The sequence below is a fragment of the Rattus rattus genome, chromosome 7 (genome assembly GCF_011064425.1).
Source record: "Rattus rattus isolate New Zealand chromosome 7, Rrattus_CSIRO_v1, whole genome shotgun sequence".
Lineage (NCBI taxonomy): Eukaryota > Metazoa > Chordata > Mammalia > Rodentia > Muridae > Rattus > Rattus rattus.
Window position 1 is genome coordinate 126,714,906 of NC_046160.1, and position 22,555 is coordinate 126,737,460.

Consider the following 22,555-nt stretch of genomic DNA (forward strand, 5'->3'; position numbering starts at 1 on the left):
ACGGGAACTGGAACAGGAGCTGGAACTGGAACGGGAACTGGAACAGGAGCTGGAACTGGAACGGGAACTGGAACTGGAACTGGAACGGGAACTGGAACAGGAACTGGAACTGGAACGGGAACTGGAACTGGAACGGGAACTGGAACGGGAACAGGAACGGGAACAGGAACTGGAACTGGAACTGGAACGGGAACTGGAACTGGAGTTCCTTAGCAGGGGTTGGGACGAGATGGCAGTCAGTTGAGCAGGGTTCCGTAGAGCTGGGCCTTAGTGAGACTGTCCTTGCGGCTCAGCCCAGAGCCTCCAGTCCTTGGGAAGGCTTGCTGGGGGCTGAGGCGGGTTGGAGGGTGCATTTCGGGAGAGGCCTCCATGGAGCTAGGCTCCAGGGAATCCCGGGAGCCGTGCTCGGGCTCCGGGCTACTGCCAGCCCCACACAGCTGCACCCCGAGCCTATCCCCATCCCCATCACTAGTGGCATAGCCAGGGAGAGGATCAGCTGAACGGCTGGGGCTGAGGCTCAGATCGCCACCCGCTCGGAGGAAGCAGGGCTCGGCCAGATGATCCTGGGAGAGGTCATCGCCCTCCGAGAAACTATCGGCTTTGTAGCTGGCATAGAGGGGGCTGGCACGGCCCTCGGCATTCGTGCCGGGGCTGCCGCCGCCGCCAGCGCCGCCGTAGAAACGTTCTGAGAAGTTGCGGGGCGAGGCGGCGCGGCCTGCGGCGCCGGCCTGGTAAGGGTAGGCGCCCACATCCTCCACGCTCAGGGGCCGCCACTGGCCTCGAATGTCCTCCCGGGCGGCAAGCCGGTTACCGCTCGGCTTGGCCCGCAGGCTCCACAGGTTGGGAGGCATGAGAGCCTGCTGGGAGCCCGGGGAGGCCGGATAGCGGTAGGGCTCGGCCGGGTACGGAGACACAGTCCGAGCGAAGCCTGGGGCTGCCTGGGCCTCGAGCGGGGAGCCCAGGGTGGCCGCGGCCTTGGCGTAGCGAGGGCTGCTGCCGTAGGTGGCGGAGGGCCCGTAGGTGGCGGAGGGCGGCTTGCGGCTGAAGAGCTCTTCGCGGCTGTTCAGGTAGATGGCCTGCTGCGAGGCGGTCAGCGTGCTGGCCTGCGCGTGCTCCTTCTCCTCGGACGTGGCGCTGAAGCTGGAGTAGGAGCTGGACGTGGGCAGCGAGGCCGCGTAGCCCTGGAAGGCCTCGCGACGGTAGGCCTCCGGGAAGGCCGCCGCCTCGGCCTCCTCCTCCTCTTCCGCCGCGCTGTCGGTGGAATTCTGCGCACGCAGGAAGCCCACGTCGGTCACCGGCGTGTCCACGCTGGGCCGCCGGCCGTGATCTCGCTCGTCAGGGCAGTAGAGAGCCGTTTCGCTGCAGTAGATGTCTCCCTTGTACGGGGGTCGCGGGCCCAGGTTCTCCACTCCGTCGCGGTAGGCCAGGTCGCGGGCCGAGGCATCCGACATGCGCGAGGACAGGCTGCCGGGGTCGGGCTTCTCCAGCACCTTGGCGATGACGCAGGTGGGCACGCTGTCGGCGTAGGCCTGATGGCACAGTGGGGACGGCAGGCTGCAGCCATGCTTCTCCATATGCAGGCTCACACGCTGCTGGAAGTCCGAGGGCAGCTGGAACGGGCGTGAGGAGGAGAGGAGAATGGGGACAGGTCATAGCAAAGAGGCTCACCCCTGGCCCCGAGGCCACGGCCACACCAACATCGCAGACAGAGAAAGACGGACAGATAGACAGACGACAGGCCGCCCCAGGTGTCTCACCTCACACCAGCGGGGACAAACAACCCCCAAGGACAAAGATGTCCTCAGCACCTGGGGTTCCCCATCATCGTTTCCCACCCACCCTACTCCAATGGGCCCAACAGAGGTAGGTGGTGGTCGGTCTAGAGAAGCTAGGATCCACCCTTTCTCGGTCCTGCCTAGTGAGGGGTGACTTGGGCCCCCTCCCTCATGCACTGCTGAACAAGACAGACTCAGAAAACAGATGCAACAAAGATTGGTCAGTGCTAGGCCAAGGGTTTCCACAGAGTGCCTGTGGCAGGTAGAGGGTGTCCCGCTACTGTTTGATCTATTTTGTGAGTGTCATAGGTTTGGCTAGGCCTAGGGAAAGAGGTCATGGAAAGGGGTCTATGTAGGAGATTCCTTGTGTCTGTGTGGTGAGAGAGACGTCTGACTGAAATGGTCACAGACAGCCCGCGTGGGCTCTGTCTAGTTCAGTTTGGTACCAGGCAGCCTAGTGCTGACTTGGCTTTCCTGCAGCTCACTGTGCCTTCAACAGAGCCCCTGTCCTTGATGTCTGTGTCTTGTCCCTAATTGTGACCCCTTGGTGGCTGTGTGAGGTACAGACGAGGGGCAGCCCTCAAATGAAACAGGTGTGTGCAGCCCAAGAGTGGGTCTGTCTGGGAAGTGTGGTGTGGGGGCACCGTTCACCATCAGGAAGCCGGGACCCAGGTGCACGAGGGGCGAGGGTTCAGGCTCACCGGGTAGCTTCTTCCTGGAGGGTGGGGAGAGGCTTCGGGGTGGGGTGGCCCAAAAGGAGCCGGGTGGTCCTGGGACGGGGCGGGCCTGGCTGTGGGGTGGGGCCACGTTACCTCGGACACCTTATGGACCCTGCCGTAGGTCTGGCTGCACTGCAGCAGCTGGGCCGCTAGATTGCAGTCCTTCCTATAGAGCTCCTGGAAGACAAGAGACGGCGTTTGGCGCAGACGCCCTGGCTAGCGCCCAGAGCCAGCAGGGCAATGGGAGGGGAGAGCAGAGGCTGGTCCCTGCCTGGGCTCCACACTGTCACTGCTTCGACCTGCTGGTGTGTGGAGGGTGCCCAGTCAACACCAGGCCCTCCACAGGCTGAGGAAGCACAGGTGGGCCCCCATCAGCTCTGAGCTCCCAGAAGTTAGCAGGTTGGTCTACCAGGTCTGGGGTTCCTCTTCCTGCAGCTCCTGGACTCCCTCCAAAGATGACTCAGTGGGAGTGCTGGGCACAAATCAGGGACATGGATGAACCCCAGCCCTCCTATCTTAGTCTCCCATTTGTGGCTCAACACTTCACGGTGTTGCCTGGCCTCGGGGCTGGGGTCAGGGCAGGCATGTGATCCCAGGTGCAAGTGGGACCCTGCTCAGCCTCCTGAGCTGAAAACAGATGCAAACAGTAGGAATGAGGGGTGCTTCCCCTTTGGAAATAAATCTCTGTTGCATGTGCCTGTTGTCCCTTCCTGCTCTCCGGAAACTGCAGCTGGCCTAGGACGCACCTGCATTGCCCAAAGAGCCCAGGACTACTTACTGCCTCAGCTCCACTCAGCCGGGACCACTGTCCTGAGCAGCCCTCTGCCGACCCACCTTCGCACCGGCCTGAGGGAGGGACACTGGGTCTCCCAGCCCCTCTCAACTCCTCCCTGAACTTCCTGGGAGCAGAGTTACAAGTTGGCCGGCATAAGACCCCACAGCAGCTGTCATGGGAACCAGCAGCCTGTGAGCACTGCATAGCCAGCCCAGGTCAGCCACGATGAGTAGGGGACGCCACCTTGGAAAGTCACTGAACGCCAGAGCTGGGCCCCTCCCTTGCTTGAGTTGTCTTCTGCTTGGGACCTCCCTGTCCCGGGAAGGGCCCAGACTGCTGGCTGTTCAATGAACCCTGCGCTTCCCCCCAGACGGACTTAAACTTCAGAAGGGCAGCGTTTTTTCTTTCCTCAGACTGTGTCGGCCAGACTAATCTCAGAACCTCATACAATCTTGCAGTAAGGAGCATAGTGTGTCCACGGTCAGCCCACAGGGGACAGTGGCAGGGTGGCGGCCATCTCACGGGGCCCTCTGGATATCTACACAGCTGTGGTATGATACTGGGGCTGGCTGAAGCTAAAAGTCCTGAGTGGTCTAGGATCTTGTGAGGGATAGAGACCTCCTGAATCCCATCTGCCCTTCCATCAGAGCTCTGTCCTTTCCCAGTGATCACGAACACGGCTCCAAGTCCTCACTGCCCTGCCCACACCCTTCTCCGGAGCCAGGCTGGAGCCCCTTTGAATCAGAAAGGTCCTGCCTGCCATGGCTTCCCCTGGGAAGCCCCCTAAAACACCTGCCAGCCACATCCCTCCAGGCGCCAAATGCCCACGGCACTCACGTTGTCCTCTGACAGCTTGTCAATGGTCACCTTAGCCTCCAGCAGGTGGCTGTTGAGGGCGACAATCTCGTGGCTCATGGCACGCTTCTCTTCCTCATAGTGCTGGCCCTGGGCAGTGGGGAAGGAGTGCTGCGTGGTTAGTGCCACAGCCCAGCTGTTGGGTCAAGGCTTTTGTGAGCCCAACAGCTGCTGACAAGGTGGGCAGAAGGCAAACGGTGCAAGGGCTAAGACTGCAGACTGCCCCCGGTTTAATCCCATCCCACTACTGACCAGCTGGGCCGGCCTGGGCCAGTGGAGTCCACTGAGCCTCAGCCGCCTGCTCCTGATGTCCAGCTTTGAGGTGGGGGTGGGGGATGGCTCGCCCTGTCCGTCTCACCCACTGAGTTGGAGAATGTCGCTCAGCATGGCCCCTGCCTGCCCTGCACAGGCAGGCACCGAGCACCTGACACCAGACCAAACCAAGGGGGAGCCTCCTCATTCTAATATAAGAGGGTACCAGAACCCCATGGCTGTTCTCTGCACTGACCGCACAGGCTCAGCTGCCCTGGACCCCACCTCATTGTTATCCTGAGGGGACCTCCCACTCAGGAGAGCAAGCCTCAACAGTGAGAAGAAGTGCTGGAACCTCACCATCCGGTACAGCTTGTCCTCCAGCTCTTGGTTGATCCTCTGGAGTGCCATGTAGTTGCTCTGAATCCTACAGCAGGAAGCAACAGGGTCGTGGCTTGTAAGGCCTGACCTTCCTGCCACCCCAGTGACCTCACTGCCATCGTGCCCTTAACATGGCTGCCAGGCACCTAAGCTCACCCCACCAGCTCTACCTGATTCAGTGTCTGCACTTAAGATCTGATCAAACCTAATTCTGTCAGGGTTTTCCCCTAGGCCATGGCCGAAGCCTTGTTGTTCTGCACACCCACAGCAGGGCTCCTTGGAGAGGACACAGGAAGGCATAGCCACGTCTCAGACGCTGGCAGGGTGGTTTATGGGTCAGTTGCACATGTGAAGGAGACCCATGTACCCTGGGATGAGTGCCAGTGAGCAAGTGTGGTTCCACTTGGGAAAGCAGGAAGAGACAGAGCCATGAGCTGTGGACATCTATTGCTGGTGGCTGGGGGACTGGGTATGGTGGCCTGTGTGTCCTCTAGACAACCTTGGCAGTATTATTTCTGCATTGCTGATGGGAAAGGGACACAAAAAGATGCTTAATACAGTTAAGTGGTAGAGCTGGGACTTTAACGAAGGTCTGGCTGCACAGCCCAAGCTTGGCTTCTGCACAGCTTGATGGTGACATTCAGAAGCCCAGAAGAATGGGGCCACTCGATGAGGGACGAAATGCCCTCAGGACAGCGCCAGCTGCTACTCTAAATATTTTAAACAAATTCAACCTCCAGCAGTCTGTGTCGCCTTTGTATTCCTAAGCCGGGGATGCCCACAATAGGGCTTAGGAAAAGAAACGCACAGAAGGGAAATATGTTAAGAACTGTCCTCTCAATGTGTCCTGGGTCCCCAAGCCACTCAAGGATGAAGCTCCTACATTCAGATTCATCTCAGGAGACTTGTGGCCAGAAGGGACTGGAAGCAGACCCTTCTGTGCTGCTGCTGGCTTGTCCAAAGCCAGAGCAGAGCATGTACGAGGGCGTGAGGAGCCAGGTCTTGAAGAGGGAGTTAAAGGAGCCTGCCACTAGTATCAGGGGCCCCAGGTTCAAGCCCTAAGTGGGCCGCTCTGCTCTTGGCTCTGCAGGAAGGAGTGATCCAGAGGTGGGACTGGAATGATCCATCTCCTTCCCCTGACCACACCCCCCTTTCCATCACCGCCCCATCCTCACCTGCGCAGTTTCTCCGTGACCTTGTCCAGCTCCTCCTGTGCGCGCCTCAGCTCAATCTCCAGATAGTGGCGGGTGGAGTCAAACTCCGTCTCCAGCTTCTCCAACTTGTGCGTGGTGTAGGACAGGCGCTTGCGCAGCTCGCCCTTCTGTTCCTGCAGCGCACTGCAAGACACCAGACAGCTGACCAGGCTGTGGCACTGAGCATGGGAAAACCGAGGCCACACTGGCCAGGCAGGCATGCTATGGGCACGTACTGTGCACTCAGGCTTGCATGTGTGAACTCAGGTGCTTGCATGTGTGAACTCAGACACTTGCATGTGTGCACTCGGGCATAATCCCCCAACCTCCCCAACCCCCTATGGCGGCTGTGCCAGCACACATGTCACCTCTGGGATCAGGACTTTGCACACTGGGAGGCCCAACACCCAAGAGGGTGGTAACTTCTAGTAGACTTGTTGTAAGGCAGAGGGCGGGAGGTAGGAGGTGGCGGGTACCAGAAGCCACACCTCTGCCCAGATGTGCTGTGGGACCTCCCTGACTCAAAATCCAGTGAGGGGCGTGGAGGGTGAGCAGGCATGCTCACCCGAGGTGTCCTCAGCCCTGTGAGTAAGCTGCACGTGTCGCAGACACACTCCCAGCCACTGTATTAAGCCTGGATTCCTGCCCAGGCCTAAGGGAAGGAGGCGGGTCCTCCCGAGAGTCAATCCTCCAAAAGAGAATCCCAAGTAGCAAAGGAAACCCAGAGGCAAGGCACTGCTGCCCACACAGGCCCAGCTGCCAGGTAGGTAGGTGTTCTGCCACCCTGCCCAGCTGTCCCGAAGCTGTTCTCCTCCAGGAAGCCCGCCTGGCTGCACCAACCCACTCCAGGCAGCTGCTCAGGTCTTCCCTCCTTTGTGGGAGCACCCCCACTTCATCCAAAGCAGAGTTGTCATGGACAGTAGCCCCAGAGGTTGGGGTTTCCTTGCAGGGGCTCCTGACTGTAGGTCACAGACTACGGAAAGAGACTGTGCCCTTGGGAATAGGCGAGGGCACTGTCCATCTGCTGGGGTGGCCCCCTCAGCCTGACTCTCTGCACCCTGCCAGCCTCCAGGTCAAGCTCTTCAGAGGCTGAAACTGCAAGTCAGGCCCTTGCCTTCGACCTTGACCCTTCCTAAGGCCTGTGCGGCAGCCTTCCCCACCTGCCAACAGCCATCCATCTTTGCTCAGTTTGGACCCTGCCCCCCACCCTGTGAAGAATGAGCCAAAGTCACCCCCGCCCTTTCTTTCCCCTGCTTTGAGAACCAACCAACAGGAGCAGACTCCATGGTGCAGAAGGTGCAGAGCTGGGACCCGCCGAGAAGCATTGCTCCACAGAGCCTTAGTTTCACCCTGCGAACCTAGTGGTCTTCTAGACACGGGGTGACTCACTGGTCCACCAGCCCTTCCTTCCAGCCACTGTAGCCATCTACCCATCCAGGACAGTTGTTGACCAGCAGACAAAGCTGCTAGGCCGCCCCCAGCCTGCTTGCTCCAGCGGTTACATCACCCAGGCCCCTGACCCAGACACATCCTCAGTCCCTGTAGGCCTCTGTCTGGCCAGGCCCGCTATTTCCCTCAGCGTCTTCTTGGACTCCACCCACCAGCGTGTGTCCCATTGCTTCCAGCCTGCCCTCTGAACCCTGAAACCTAGAGAGGGCCATGGCAACTCCTCCTTGTCCCTCCCTCACATACTGGGGTCAGAAGCTCCCGGACAGAAAGGACCGAAAGGTTACTTGGGTATTGCCACCATCTCCAGCCAATGTCTGATTCCCCCACAGACTAACTGGGTCTCTCCCAGGGCCTCAGTTTCCACTCTGTAATGCAGAATGCCCTTTCCATGTATAGGGGGCACAGCTGTCACCGGTACCTGTGCTGGGTACAAGACCTGACACAGCAGGATGGGGTGGGAGGTGTCACTGTGTGGGAGTGGGGTCGCAAGGCCACCGGGAAACTAGCTTAAGTCGTAGGCTCCTGTGCTCCTAACAGGCAAGGATTTGGCTGGACAGGAGTAGTGGCTGGGTCAGGGCTTCCTGGTCCCAACATAGGCCTCCTCTTTGTTTTTTGGGGGGGTATTTCAGTTTACAGAAGGCCATCAAATTATGAAGGGGAAACCATTGAAAGAGCCCATTAACATAGGTTCAGGGGAAGAAGGCTGAGGACCCAGGAGCAGCCAGCCAGAGCCTCACCATCCAGGAGTGATGATGGTGGCTTCCTTTTAGTTAGTATCCAGGTGAGGGCAGGGCTGCTACATTGTTGCGCCTAGGTCCTCTTTACTCCCTGGAAGACCTTGAGCAGGCATTAGAGTCTTGACCCCATGCTTCAATAGGGGCCCAAAGGAACTGCTTTCCTTCTAGAAGGCCTCTCTGGCCACTCACAGGAGCCTAAAGACGGGAGCTGGGCTGCAGGGACAAGGTATTGTGAGCCAAGAGCCTTCTCCTGAGCCCATCTGTCCTGGGGAGCTGGACGCAGACACAGGACACAGGTCCTGGGACAGACAAAGAGACACCAAGGAGTGGGGGGGGTGTACAAGGCAAGACAACAGGTGTGTTACCTGTCCCAGAGCGAGGGTAAGGACCTGGCCAGGCGGCCCTGCAGGACTCGGGGCTGCCCGAGGCACAAGGGCACCCAGGGGCTGTGCAGCCTGTGGGTGAAGAGGACAGAGCTGCTCAGAACACGTGGGGGTGCAGCATGGGGCCACAGCCCCGGGCTGAGGCCGAGAGACAAGAGGGCAGGATTACTGAGGGGCGGCTGTGCATCTGATGGCCCCACTGGTGGTTCCAAAGGCTCTGAGCTCATTGGGGACACTAAGTCCCGCTGGGGTAGGGTTCCTTGGCTACCCGCTGGTTAATTTGGGGGTTCTCTTCCTATCCACAGCCCTGTGCCCTCTATCTTAGCCTCAGGTATGTTGTAGGGAGAGAGTCTCCCCTCCCACCTGCTCTAGATCTGTCAATCGCTTGTCCTGAATTGGGGCTGGGTTTCCGGCAGACTCTGTTCCTGATGTGCATGACTTCCTGATGAAAGGGGCAGGCAGCTCCTCTCTGCAGGGAGGCCACAGTGGCTGATACAGAGAGAGCTACATGACTGTCCTTCAGGCTTTGCGGTCTGCAGATGATAGGTGTCTCTTTATCCTCTGCTGGGACCTTGTTCATCTACCCCAGCCCTGCACGCCTGTGTTGGAGTCTAGCTGGACAATGGGCGGGTACAGTAGAGGACACAGGTCTGGCTCAGTTCTGATCTGGCCCGGGGCCCACTGGAGGAAAGTGCCACACATGTGTGGCCATCACAGGGCCATGGTCTGCCTGGAACCTGCCTGGTCAGGCCTGACACATGGATTTGAAGGGACACATGGAAGACAAGCTTAGGGCTGAGGTTCAGTCAAGCAGCCACCGAGGTGGGGCCAGTTTCACCCACAGAAGCTCCTGGCTGGCCCAGAAACCAGGTTTTCAAAAAAGGCTTCAGGACAAGGCAGACGTGCGGAGAGCTGTGTAATCCCGTTTAAAAGGCTCACTGAGCAGACTATCACAGAAGAAAAGAAACGTTCATTTGTTATGCCTGGGCAGTGGAATGCCGGGGAATTGGAAAAAAAAAAAAAAAGAATACTTTTCTGGGTCTGTCATCTTTTCTATAGATGAAAAATCTGAAGAAAAACTTTTCTTAGGATCAAATTTTGTCACTAGAGAAAAGTTCCCATAGGCATCGAGTGATGGGTTGACGGCTCCAGGGGTCGGGGGTCGGGGATCCTTAGCCCTTCATATGGTAGCAGACGTTGAAGTAGGCTGGGCCGTCTGTCTGCCTTCCTGGCTTGGTCAAAAGCCAAAACCAGTGGCTACAGTGTCCTCCTTGAAGCCCCTGCCAACAAGTTCCAGTCAACAGCCCCTCTGCAGGGACCTCAGAAGCTTGGGTATCTCAGCACTGGATGAAGACTGGGACCTAAGGGAAACTGAGGCCCAGGGAAGGTTGAATGTATCTAGGCTAAGAGAGGACACATGGTCAGATTCCAGTCATTTGCAGGGCATTTGTTAAGCACCACTGAATATCTGCTTTTGTCCTGAGCCGGACACCCCATGGAAACTGTCCGTGTAGCGTTCGATACAGGGAACATTCTCTCAGACCCAAGAAAGCCTCCGAGGATCTTATGCCACAGTCCCAAGGACACCAGCTAAGTCTCAGGACTGAGATGTGGACCAGCCTATTCCTCTCTTGGCACCCTGTTCAGGAGAGGAGATAGGAGGAAGTGGGCTGACCTGTAGCAGGGCCAGAGGCTGCCCTAGCCCGACCATCAAGGCTGCCTGCACTGGGACCAAGCCACCAGGATGTAGAAGAGAAGGTGATGCCTGGTGCCTCACAGGAGGAGACAGGGTGGGGCCTTGTCGGGTGCTGCTTCCCAGCATGTCCCGGGGCTCACTTCCTTCCTCCTAGGATTGGAAGCAATCCTCATTCCTAGGGGAAGGAATCTGTTGACACCTGTCTGTCTTCCTCTCCTGAGAAATGTCTGACAAAGCAGCTCAGAGGGACCCTGGGGACCAGCAAGGGTCCTTGAGGGTAGAGAAAGCTCAGGACGCTGAAGAAACAGCAGGTGTAGACCAGAGCCTCCTCACGCAGAAGCAGAGAAGCAGAGGCCATCGCTACTTATCTGAGATGCACAGAGCCACAGACACCGGTGGAGCCCGAGGCTACCTGTGCTCACTCCAGCGTGCCCAGGCAAGAAAGGTTGCAGCCCCATCTGCGGACCCTACCCCTTAGCTGAAGCCTCCTGAACTAGCTGGGCCTTTCCTCCGAGTTCCTCCTAAGACTCACCAGTCATTGCCCTCCCTCCCACCAGCCACGATACCCCACCCCTGGATGTCCACCCTCCTTCCGCTTTCTTGGGATGCTCAGCTTAAAGCCTCTCCTGCCCCTAGGGGTCTTCTCAGCATGCTGGGCCATCTGTCCTTCAGGGGACCCATGCCCACATTTGTCTTCTGGTCCACATGGGGCTGGGCTGGGGCTGGGCTGTTGGTCACGGGTAGAGGATCAGTTGAAGGTCAGGGGTTGCTCTAGCCCTGTTTTGTGGGGCCCTGCAGAAAGCCTGTGTGTTCAGCCTTTCTCCTCTCTAGCATGGCTCAGCCCAGCCCAGCAGTCATGCTCCAACAACACCAAATTGCTTGTCATTCTTCACAGGCTGCAAGCACTTCTCATCTTGGTGACTTTGTTCCCATGTCCCCCTCTGCTAGGATCTTGCTCTGCCCGCCCCAGGTTAACTCTTCCCCACCTGAAAGCCCAGTTAGAGAGGGCAAAAACTGCTCCCCGGGAGGGTCAAGTCGCTGGCTTATCTACCTTTGAAGGCAAGAGTGTAGGGGTCTTCTACACCACCCTGGCCTCCTAGCTCCAAGCTCTTCTGGCAATTGGATGGCTAAGCGGACCACACCCTGCCCTGGCCACTGTACCCAGCCTAAATGTCCAGATGCTCATTCTCTCAGGCCACCCCACCACTGCCTCCGCCTGTGTTTGCCTTGGAGCCCAGTGGCTTTCCTGTCTCCTCAGGGCCTGGGGTATTCTTATTCTTATTACAGAGTGGAGAGTTTCGATGACCTGCCTGGGCACCTGCCCACTGCACCTATCTCAGGTATCAGCATCTGACAGTGAAGGAGCAGGGCCAGGCTTGTCCCCAGGGCTGTGTTCATGTTGTCAAGTAGCCTAGAATTCCCCAGATTACCTAACCTGTCCTCTCTGAGCCTCAAGCTAGCTCCCTGGGTATCATATGCCCAGGTGGTAGAAACATCGATAAACCTCAAAGGACTGCCCCAGCCTCCCTGTGGTGGCTCTGGGTCACCACAACCCCACAGAATAGCCATAGCAACTACCCTTAGCACCCCGGGGGGCTGGGGGACTGACCTGTGCTGCATTACGTCGGTACTGACAAGTCTGCGTATCTTCAGAGTCCGTTGTGCCATAGCCACCACTAGATGGCTCCACGATTCATACACGTGGCTTCCCCCCTCCCTCAAGGACAGGTGAGCCACGGACAGTGGATGACTGGACACTCAAGCCTGCCCGGAAGCCCCATCCATCCTCCCCACCATCTCCTCAGAGCTCCCTTCCCCACCCCCCACTTTCCAGCAGAGTGGGTAAGGTCAGACCTGTCCTAGGTCGCAGGATTTGGCTGAGCTCAGCTCTGTGCTGTGCTGTCCCCAACTCCTGGCCCCCAGTGGAGAGGCCAGGTGCTAATGGGAGCCCCACTGTGCTGCCGTCATGGTCACTGAGGTGTCACAAAACCAACAGCCCCCTCCCCCGGAAAGGGGGTGTGCCCGTGCATGCCCAAGTGCCTTCATATTGGTGCGTGTTAGGGATGGGACTGTCACTTGTAGCTCTGTGGCCACAGCAAGGGGTTGTGTGGATGGGGGTTGCCCCTAGGCATCACAGGTCTCCACACACTGGGCCTCCGCCCTGGTTCTATCTCCAGCTTCCATGGTTATGCAGTTCAGGTTGACAAGGACCCTTGGTCAGGAATCAGGAGCTACAGCAGTAGCTCATCGTATCAGGCAGCTGCAGCCAGCCCTGCCCTCCTCTCTCAAGAGAACCATGTGCCGGGAGCTGTGCCCTAGAGAGCCCTTGGGATTGGTGGAGATAGATATCGAGGGCAGCTATAGAACCAGAGGGCTGGGTATGGCCCCTGCCCCCGGTAGAGCTACCCCTTTCTCTGTTCCGACAACTCCCCCAGGCTTTTCTGATGCCCTCACCCCCCCACCCCAAGGACAGGAGGTCCCCACCGGGACTCAGCTCCTGAAGATGGGCTGACCTGGGGTGCCACCATCTTCCTTGTGTCTTGCCCCACCCCAGCACCTCTTCCTTCTTCCACCCACCTACAGCACGGAGCACAGGAAGCCGTCCAAGGGAACCTCCACAGATGTCACCCCCATGTGCCACCTACCCCCATGTGCCACCTACCCACATCTGCCTGACACCTGTGCTATGCGCCCGGGACAACCCTCTGGGCCCTGCCTGCTTTCTGCCAGTTCCATCCCAGTCTTCTTTCCTGAATTGGTGAGCCCCTCCTTCTAGATCATTCTTTCCAGCAGTCCTGTGGGTAGCTGCTTTTCACACTTCAAAAACCACCTTCCCTGATCTTCAGGCACTGTCCGTTCCGCTGCCGGAAATGTATTCTGTCCCTGCTGTCTGTCTCTGTATCCCTGCCTGGCTTGCAGCACTGAGTAACGCCTGCCCGTCTTCCCTTCCTGTCCCTCACCTGGTATCCGGCTGGCTGCCTACCCTTTCCCAGCATCCTTTGAGGTTGCTCCTTATGTCTGCTTCCTATCAGCCACTCTCCTCCCCTGGGTGCACACGCTCACAATGATTCCCAGTAGCAAATATCTCGGGCTGCCATGGTCCCCAGTGCTTCTAAGTCTAGGTGTCTCCATCCTTCTGCCTCACCTGTCTGTAGGTCACATGGGAATCCCTTCATAGATAGCCTCTCCCATGTCTGAAAAATCCTGGAAATTCCCCATCCTCCCATTGGCCCTTTCTTTCCTATGCTCCTCAACTCCCCTTCCCCCCCAGGCTCTGGACCTAGTTTTGAAGCAGTTACCCTGGATAGGGAAAGTCACCAAGCTGTGCTTGGGTTGGGGACAAGGGTAGGAGGGAGGTCCATCCTGGGACAGGATATATGGAGTTGGGGTCTGGAAGTGGTGTGGGATCAGTCAGGGGAAGGCACAGCCTCCAGGGGTGCTCCTTATCAGAGAGCTGGCAGCCCTTGCTGTGTTGGGGGCATCGCAGTGGGGGGTAGAATAGAAACAGGAACCTGGCAGAGGCTAAGCAGAGGGGCTACAAGGACCCAGGGAGCATCTGCAGGACTCAGCCTTATGGGGGGGCTCCAACTCTCCTGCCTGGCACTCTCATCCCTGCCCCCCTCCCCAAGACTGTCTCCCACCCTAAGACAGGGTCAGTATGCAGGAGAGGACAGTGGACAGATGGCCTCGCTATCCCTTGTCCCCTGGGCACTATACCCCTCAGAACCCAGGTCAGGGGGCTTTACTGCCAACTGGGCACCAAGCTGGCTTGAGGACAAATCTTCAGGCCCCTCGCCACTATCAACAACCACAGGGACACTCACTATCAGGGCAGCTGTAGGAGGCCTGCTTTTCTGCTCTGTGGTCATAAAACCATCACGGTCTGGGATGGTCAGGGACATAGGCTGTTGAGCAGGGTGGACAGTCCCTGCCCAGAGCCATCAACACTTAGGTCTTCAGACACCCAGCTTGCACGGTGTCCCTTCCTCCTCACCCCCACAGGTCTGCCCCTCTGGACATGTGCATGTATGCTCACACAGGCTGTCTCCAGAGTGCCGGCAGTGTACGTTAGTGCATCTGGGAGGAGGCAACTCGTGAGGAAGGAAGCTGGCTTGGAGGTGCCTTAGTTTCCCTATCTGAAACAAAAACCCATGGGCTACTTGTGACCACCATGATGTCCCTTCAGAGGTCCCCTGAGCCTCCTTCCAACTCTGCCCCAGGGTCATGAGGCCTCCTGACACATGGTGCCCTGGCTAGGGATGTGGGTTACCTGGACCACTGCAGGGCGTGTACAAAGCAGACACCCCCAACCCCACCCTGTGCAGCTCAGAAAGTCCCAAGGTCCCATTCTTGTGGCTGTTTTCTTTCTCTTTTCAATTGTTTTTTTAAAGACTTATTTTATGTATATGAGTACTTTAGTTGCATGTCTGTGCATGATGTGTGCCTGGTACCTCTGGAGGTCAGAAGAGGGTGTTGGATTCCCTAGAGTTGGACTTGAGGACAGTTTCAAGTTGGTCTGTATGTGCTGGGAATCAAACCTGGGTCCTTTGTAAGAACAAATGCTCTCAGCTGCTGGGCCATCCATCTCTCTGTCAGCAGTTCAAGTCTACCACCTGTCATGCCACATTTGTCAGCAGATCTGGCTCAGTGAGCCCCCTCTGTCCTCAGAACCCACCTTCTGCTCCACCTTCAGACTCTAGTCCATGTAGAGTTTACCAGGACCCTGCAGTGGTTATCTCCTTCTTGCCTGGAGCTCAGGCCTCTCTCCCGGTTTGTTCTTCGCCTACCTTCCCAGGCTTGCAAAACTGCCCCCCCCACATGCTGGTCACCCTCCCATTTCTGTCCCCAAAGCACATGTAACTGTAAATTTTATTTATTTAGGAAGGTTTCTGTCTGCTCTAACAGGTTAGGGCATTTTCTTCTATATATTCCTTGATTACAATATCCTTGGTAAACAGTGGTGCTTAATAAATGTGTTGAGCCTGTGATCAATGAGCCCATTTCTGTCCCCAAAGCACATTTAACTGCAAATTTTATTTATTTAGGAAGGTTTCTATCTGCTCTAACGGGTTAGGGCGTTTTCTTCTATATTCCTTGATTACAATATCCTTGGTAAACAGTGGTGCTTAATAAATGTGTTGAGCCTGTGATCAATGAGCCCATTTCTGTCCCCAAAGCACATGTAACTGTAAATTTTATTTATTTAGGAAGGTTTCTATTTGCTCTAACGGGTTAGGGCGTTTTCTTCTATATATTCCTTGATTACAATATCCTTGGTAAACAGTGGTGCTTAATAAATGTGTTGAGCCTGTGATCAATGAGCCCATTTCTGTCCCCAAAGCACATGTAACTGTAAATTTTATTTATTTAGGAAGGTTTCTATCTGCTCTAATGGATTAGGGCATTTTCTTCTATATATTCCTTGATTACAATATCCTTGGTAAACAGTGGTGCTTAATAAATGTGTTGAGCCTGTGATCAATGAGCCCACTTCTGTCCCCAAAGCACATGTAACTGTAAATTTTATTTATTTAGGAAGGTTTCTATCTGCTCTAACAGGTTAGGACATTTTCTTCTATATATTCCTTGATTACAATATCCTTGGTAAACAGTGGCACTTAATAAATGTGTTGAGCCTGTGACCAATGAGCAAACTAAAGTACAAGTGACAAGTCAGAGGGCTGAGGCCAGACCTTCAAGGCAGGAGAGGGAGGGCAGGTTGGAGCCAGTGAGTGGGGACAGATGTGGGGGGCGGGGCAGGTGGGCTGCTGGGGGCTACGCCCGAGGCCGGCCTGCGGAGCAGGGGTCTGGACTCTTGGTTACATCCTCAGTCTTGGTTTCAGGAAAGGCACATGTGGCCCCCAGGGGGACGCTGACACTGGAGTGAGGCTACCTGACAATCACTTGTTTCTCTGGAGCCAGCCTCCTGTGTGCCCCTCCCCCACCCCACCCCCATCCCAGCGTGGAGGACAGCCTGGCCCACACAAGGCTCCGTGAAAGCATTAAGGTGAGAAGTTGAAAGCATGGGTCAAATGTGTGAGCAGATGTCCCTGTGAAAATAAAACCAACCTCAGGACACGAGGACCAAGTTCAAGAAGAAGAAGAAGGCAGCCGGCCGTGCTGGGATCCTGAAAATCCATTAGCAACACACAAAAGACTTCAAACAGAGAGCAGGAGCAAGCTGGGCTCTGTTCAAAGGTGGAGTGCCTGCTGGCACTTGAGGCCCCGAGTGCCAACCCAACACCCTAGCTTGAGACTCGACAGTGTCAAAGGCGTGAAGTCCTGTCCACCCAAGGACCACAGTGAGCAGAAGTGGTGACAGAAGGCGCTGACCTGCTGGAACTGGCTGTATAGATACTCACAATCCACAGCCACACTGGGTCCCTCGGGGGAAGTGCCTGGAGATGCCACCCAAGACGGATATCAAGTGACAGGAATCCAGCTAGGAGAGACCCCATGTCTACCTGAGGAGGGAAGTTGCCAAGGACCTGGGCAGTGGCACCGGGTGCCTCTGGGTCTATGATCATGTGTGCCCTGCCGCACACAGGACACTTGTCCATGGATGTCCGCAGTAGCTTTGCCTACCGTGAACCAACCTCTCAGGAACGCTTGCGGCTCAGTGGGATAGCCAATCACTGAGGCAGCCCCCACCCACAGCCAACCAGCCCCAAGGGGGCAGGGCAGGTGGGGATTCAAGTGCAACACAGTTGGAACTGCTGAAGACACAAAAAGCCAGGGTCCCGGTGACTCCGAGGTTGGGGCTGTGTTTGGGGGAAGGGTCTCAGAGATCTGGGTTGGGTGGCAGTGTGCACTTGGTCCTCGGGCTTGCTGTACATGTTAGACGTGTGTGATCACTGGTTCTGTGTTGCTTCTCTGGAGACTATCATGTTCCACTGCTTTAAGGACTGACTGGCTTTGGCAGAAGGCGTGGTCATCAGTGAGGGGATCTTTGGGCTTGCCAAGCACTCCCTCCACCTCAGCACAGAGGCAAAGCTGCAGCTCAGAGGGGGGGGGGCTGCCTAAAAGGGTAGCAGAGAGAGGCTCATGGCCACCACCCATCAGGCAGCCGAGATACAGAGATGACCCAGTGTTGCAGCGTCTGAGTTTCATAGACAGCTGGAGGTGGAGTACCTGAGCAGGGAGATGTTGGGCTGCAGCCATGAGGCCAGACCATCAGTAAGTGTGGCTGTGCACCCACTATGTGCCAGTGCCCCCCCCCAGGAGTCCTACTGTGTGCAAGTGTCTGCCAGGCACTGGGGCTAGCAGGAGAGAGGTCAGAGCCAAGTCTTGTTCTCAGGGTGCCCGCGTGTGGCACTGGGGAGGAAGAACCTCATTCTGGATGTCTGGGACAGTCCCCTGACCTCCACTCCCCGTTCCTCCTCTGTCCCATAATGCTTTCTGAGCCCAGAGGTCTTTGTGCTCTTGGAGAGTATCCTGCCTATCTTGTGATCCTGAGCCTCGGTTCAGGCATCCTTAAGAGGCATTTCCCAATACCTCAGGAAGCTAATGTCCCTAGCCTGGAGCATCCTGGGCAGACCTCAGTTTTCTGTCCTGAGTGCTTGCTTTGAATGGCTGGGCTGGGTCTCAGCATCCTGGACAGGGCTTGGTGCACAGATCGGGTAAGAACCCCAGCGTAGAGGGTCATTAGAACCTCAAAGTTTGCTGTATAGTGGAATAGGAAAAGGCTGTACCAGCAGGGAGGACCATGGGAAAGGCAGTAATTTGCTGAAGGCTCCATAGGGGAACCACAATGTGGAGTGAGAGTCGGGCGGAGGGGCGAGGAGAGGGAGAGTCTGTCACAATTCTGCTCACAAAAGGCTGCCACCGAAATCATTCTTCAAGTTAGCCACCCAGGCTCAAGCTTGAGGCGGGAGGGATGTGTGAGGGGGTTAGGGGAGCAGTGGGAGGGACCAAGGCTGGACCTCCCAGAACTCTAGTTCCAATGTCCCAGGCTGTGGCATTGAGAACCCACATTCTCTGCCCCAGGAGGCAAACCCCAGCTCATATCACCTTCTGTCTGGATACCCAAGACCCTTTCACTCAACCACAAATACCTTTCCTCTTGCCTGGGACTAGTGGACTGTCCCCTCTCTGGAGACAGTCTACCCGGGCCTCTGATGTGCTCCTGACCCCAGACTAGACCCTTGTTTCCCCCTTTCCTCACATCCCTTGGTAGGGGCATTTCATCCTGCAGTTGAGGAAGCTCAAACCCAGAAGAGGAGGACTTGTCTAGAAGCTAGATCTGTGAGACCCCAAATCCTGTGACACCCTGAAGGAGGTCATGTGACTGGATTCCCTTACCTCTGGTTCCTCAGGCCCAACCCTCATCTCCAGTCAGAAACTCACTGTGGCCCTCAGTAACCATACCACCAGGGAAGGAATGTTCTGGAGGGAGCTGGGGAAGCACAATGCTAGAAGGACAGCAGCTGACAAGAATGAGCCCCTCCCCAACTCTGCGGGGGGGGGGCCTTCACACTCCAATTCCAAGAGGTATACCAAGTCCCCTCTTCTAGACCTCACCAAATCTGGAAGGTCATGTGATCCAACTCAGTCCCAGGGCCCAGGCCCTAACCACTGCTCCCAGCCCTCCCCTTTCAGCTGAGGACAGGACATCTACCTACCTATGTCCCCAGTCAGGTTGACCAGGCCCCAGGCTTGACACACACACACCACCCAAGGCCCTTGGCTGAGCATAGGGAGGGAGGGAGAGAATTAAGTAGGGAGTCTATCTGTTTTCCGGAAACCTCTGAATTTTTCTCCAGTCCCAGTTGGGCTGGATAGTGTCCCCCTCCCTCAGTGTGGGGGTGATGATGAAAACCAGCCAGGGGAGGGGCCCCAGGGAGGGTCCTGGCCTGGGGAGGGCCTGAGGTCATTGCTATGATCATAGTTAGAACAATGGCTTTCTAGGCCTGGATGCTTCCACTTGGGCCTGGACCATGCAAGGTGGGCCTTGGCCCACTGACTTCAGGTTCTGTCCTGAGGTCCCAAGAGGCTGGACCCCTCCCAGCTTAGGGTAAGCTGGTGCCAGGCCTGTGGTCCTCTGCTCTTGTCTCCAGATACCTCGGTATCTGAGACCACTCATCATGAGAATTGAAGGTCAGATGGGAAGGCCCAGCCCCTCCCCTGGATCCAGGCCCCACCTTGGGCCAGGCCTGAGCTCGGCCAGGCCTACCCCTCAGGGACTGGTGGCCTGCTACCCAGTTATTTCCATATTGACAATTTTGGTCTTGGACAAGGGGGCCAGGAGACCATCCAGACCAGGGGCGATGGCCCCGAACCCAGAACCGAAGGACTGGGCCTAGTGACCACACACAGCCTGGGCCCAGGCTCGGGAGGAAAACACTGTGGGGGGGAGGAGGGGGGCTGTCCGAAGAAAAGGGCGAAGGCGGCCAAAGCCGCGAATATTCAAATGGGCTGGTCCCTGGCTTGCCGCGCGCCGGGGCCCCTCGGAACCCGGGCCCCCATTCTATGTTAGGGTGCGCGGGAAGGCCTTGGGGGCGCTTCGGGCCGCGGCCGCGGGGCTCCCCCAAAATGGCTCCAAGACGCGGGGCCTGGGAAGCCGCGCGGGCTTTATCCCCGCCCGCCGCCATCGGCGCAAACTTCGCTACCCCGGCCCCGACAACTGTCGGTGCAACGGCGGGGACGCGACGCCGGGGTCCCGGGGTCCCAGGGGGCAAGCGCGCGAGGGCCTTGGGGACCGGCCGGGGATGACGCCCCTGTCGTGGCCGCCCCGAGTCCCGCGCGCTGCCCCGCGCCCAGCCGCGCATCCCGTTCCGCCACCCGCGCCCACCCCGCGCCCACCGAGCCCCGCCGCGCCCTCTGGCCGGCTCTCCCCCTCACCCCCGGCCCGCCCGCGGCACTCACCTGAGTTTCTCCATGTCTGCGGCAGAGGCCTGCGGAGAGCAAAGGAGAGGGTCAGCGCGCAGCAGGGCGCCCCACTGGCCCTTTTCGTGGGCAGCCCCGTGCGCGCCCCAACCCGCACCCCCGTGCCTCAGTGGGCGCGTCGGGCCGCGGCTGTGTAACAGGTGAGCCCGCCCGGGCCGCCGCCGAGTTACGCCCCCCGGGCCAAGCCGGAGACCGGTCGGGGACGCGGGGTGCAGCGGCCCGGGCGGCTAGCAGCCTCGCTAGAGAAGGGGCCCCGCCGTGCCCGTCGACTCTTGGGCGACTGCGGCCCCCGCCGTTCCCCGGCCCGCCGTTAACCCCTGCTGCCCCGTTCCCTCCCTCTGTCCCTCCCGAGCCCGGCAGCGCAGGAGCGCCGAGTCGCTGGAGAGTGTTGGAACCACGCACCCGGCCGGCGCTCACGCAGCTCGAGGGGAACGGCATCGGAAGCGAGGAACTCTTGCTTCTGCTCAGGACCCTTCTGCCCTCCGATCTCGGGGTTCGGGGCCTGCCCCCCCTCCTGGGCCCGTGGGATTAACCCCGGCGCGTCCGGTTCTCTGGCGGGGCTCCGGGCCGCTGGCGCAGACCCGCCCTCGTGCTGCGTGGAGACCCTCCGGGGTCGGACGGCCTCTCCTCGCGCCCGGGACCCACTAGCCCCTGTTAACCCTGCGGGTTCCGGCGAACCCTGGGGATGGTGAGCGGCCCGAGCGGGATCGCACTTCCTGCGCGCAATGGGCTCTCCTGCGCCCGGCTGAGGCCGCCCCGGGGCTGCCCCCGCCCTCCCGCGAAAGGCAGTGCTGGAGTCTGAACCCTGGGACGACGCCACAGACCTGGGAAGACTGATCGCTGCCCATCCCGGACCCTCGCGCTGGGCGCCGCGCCGCGTCCGCCGGGAGCGCGCTCTGCTCGGTCCGGGCCCCACGCCGCCTCCCCCACCGCCCCGCCGAGCGAGGGCGCAGCCCGGCCTCGGAGCCGCGGCTAGGCTCGGCCAGCAACTTCCCCGGCGCCCGAGAAGGCCTCCCTGGTGCTCCCCCAGCCTCAGTTTCCTCTCCTGAAATCTGGAGGAGGGAAGGCGGGAGGAGCTCGGCCAGGCGCTCTGCAGCCCTCCAGCTCTGGCGGGCTGCAGAGGGGCTGGGTTAGGGAAAGGACCCCTGGGGCGCCCGGTGGGCTTCCCTCCCCGCACACTTTAATAAAAGTTTACAAAAAGCACGAGCCCAGACCCCCTCCTACGAATCTTCCTTCAGGACTAGAGTTCTCTAGTTAGAGTTTGGCGCATACCAGCACGACCCCCAGCGCCCCTCTGCCCCAGGCCCACCTTTTCGAGTCCCCATCACAGCTCTCATCTCCTGCATTGGGTCCCAGCACATAGCAGGCACTCAATAAATACGGAGAGGGCATGCCTGGGTCCTATGGCACAGAAGTCCGGTTTCTCCAGCCTTCCCTGGCTAGCTGTGAGTTTCCACGCAGGAGCCCCGGATCTCCCCAGGACACCCAGCACCCAGCAGTCTTGGCCTCCTCGAGCCAGCGCAGGGTGGGAGGAGCCGTCCACTGGCAGGGTCAGAGCCAGCCAGGGTGAAACCAACCCCCCCAATCCAAGTGTTCTACCCATCCATCCGCCAATGGCTCCCCACTCACTTGGTGGCCGATGGGGATTCTACCACCAGGGAGGAGCGCCAAGGAGAGCAGCGGGCTCTCCAGGGGTTTATCTGGGGGTACACTTCCACCCCAAGTCTGGGGTCCACCTTAAAGAAAGCCACCTGCCCCCGGCCCAGGGCGGAAGCTCCTTCCAGACATCGGGCCCTAGATCTACAAGAAGCTGGGCCCTCAAGCTGACATTGCTTGTTCGGTCTGGACGCCATTCTTAAAGGCCTCTTTCACCCAAAGGCAGGGGCCATCCCTCATCTGTCTTCGGCCTCCTCAATCACTCACAGTGAATGACCTGCCGGGGCATTTGTCTGGAATTAATAAGAATGTATTAAAATTTAATTTTAAAAAGCTAACATCAATTATTTACATCGACGATTTCAGCTCTTCTAGAAGGCTCATCTGGGAACCCCCTTCCCCCCCAAGGGACTGGGAAAGAGGCAAGGAAGGTGGTGGGTAGCTTTGTGGCTAGGGTGGGGGTGGGGCGGGGCAGGAGACAATAGAGATGAACCTCTGCCCCTTTTCTCAGCTGTTTTAGATTCTGGGCCCCTGGCTTTGATGCTCCTCTGACCCAGGACCGGTAGGACACCATGCTCTCCGCCCCCACCCCCAGGCACCCTCCTCCCCGGGCCTTTACAGTCGGTCTCCACAAGCAGCCCTGCATGGAGAATCGAGGTAGCTACTGGGTTTAGATGGAGCCAGCCAGAAGCCCCTGTCTTTGCCAGTGCCATCCAGAGCTGCCCGACCAGGTGGAGGAGGGGCCACCAGGCATGGGGTTTCAGGGACTGGGGACCTGAAGCTGGCCCTCCTGAGCCAT

At 58.2% G+C, this 22,555-nt stretch overlaps 1 protein-coding gene across 4 annotated transcripts in view; it reads right to left on the reverse strand.

Annotated features, from left to right (window-relative positions):
- Positions 1-234: 234 nt before the first annotated feature.
- Positions 235-22,555, reverse strand: part of Begain (brain enriched guanylate kinase associated) — a 35,035-nt gene continuing 12,714 nt past the window's right edge. Inside the window, exons 2-8 of one of the 4 annotated variants that reach the window (XM_032908418.1) lie at positions 20,080-20,108; positions 8,502-8,591; positions 5,933-6,094; positions 4,737-4,803; positions 4,107-4,214; positions 2,588-2,671; positions 235-1,610 (exon numbers count right to left, since the gene is read on the reverse strand). In XM_032908418.1, coding sequence (XP_032764309.1) covers positions 237-1,610; positions 2,588-2,671; positions 4,107-4,214; positions 4,737-4,803; positions 5,933-6,094; positions 8,502-8,591; positions 20,080-20,108 — 1,914 coding nt within the window. In that variant the 3' untranslated portion in view covers positions 235-236. Of the gene's footprint in view, positions 1,611-2,587; positions 2,672-4,106; positions 4,215-4,736; positions 4,804-5,932; positions 6,095-8,501; positions 8,592-20,079; positions 20,109-20,502; positions 20,744-20,924; positions 20,989-22,555 lie in introns of those variants that run through there. The other 3 variants (XM_032908422.1, XM_032908420.1, XM_032908419.1) reach the window with 3 other exon arrangements.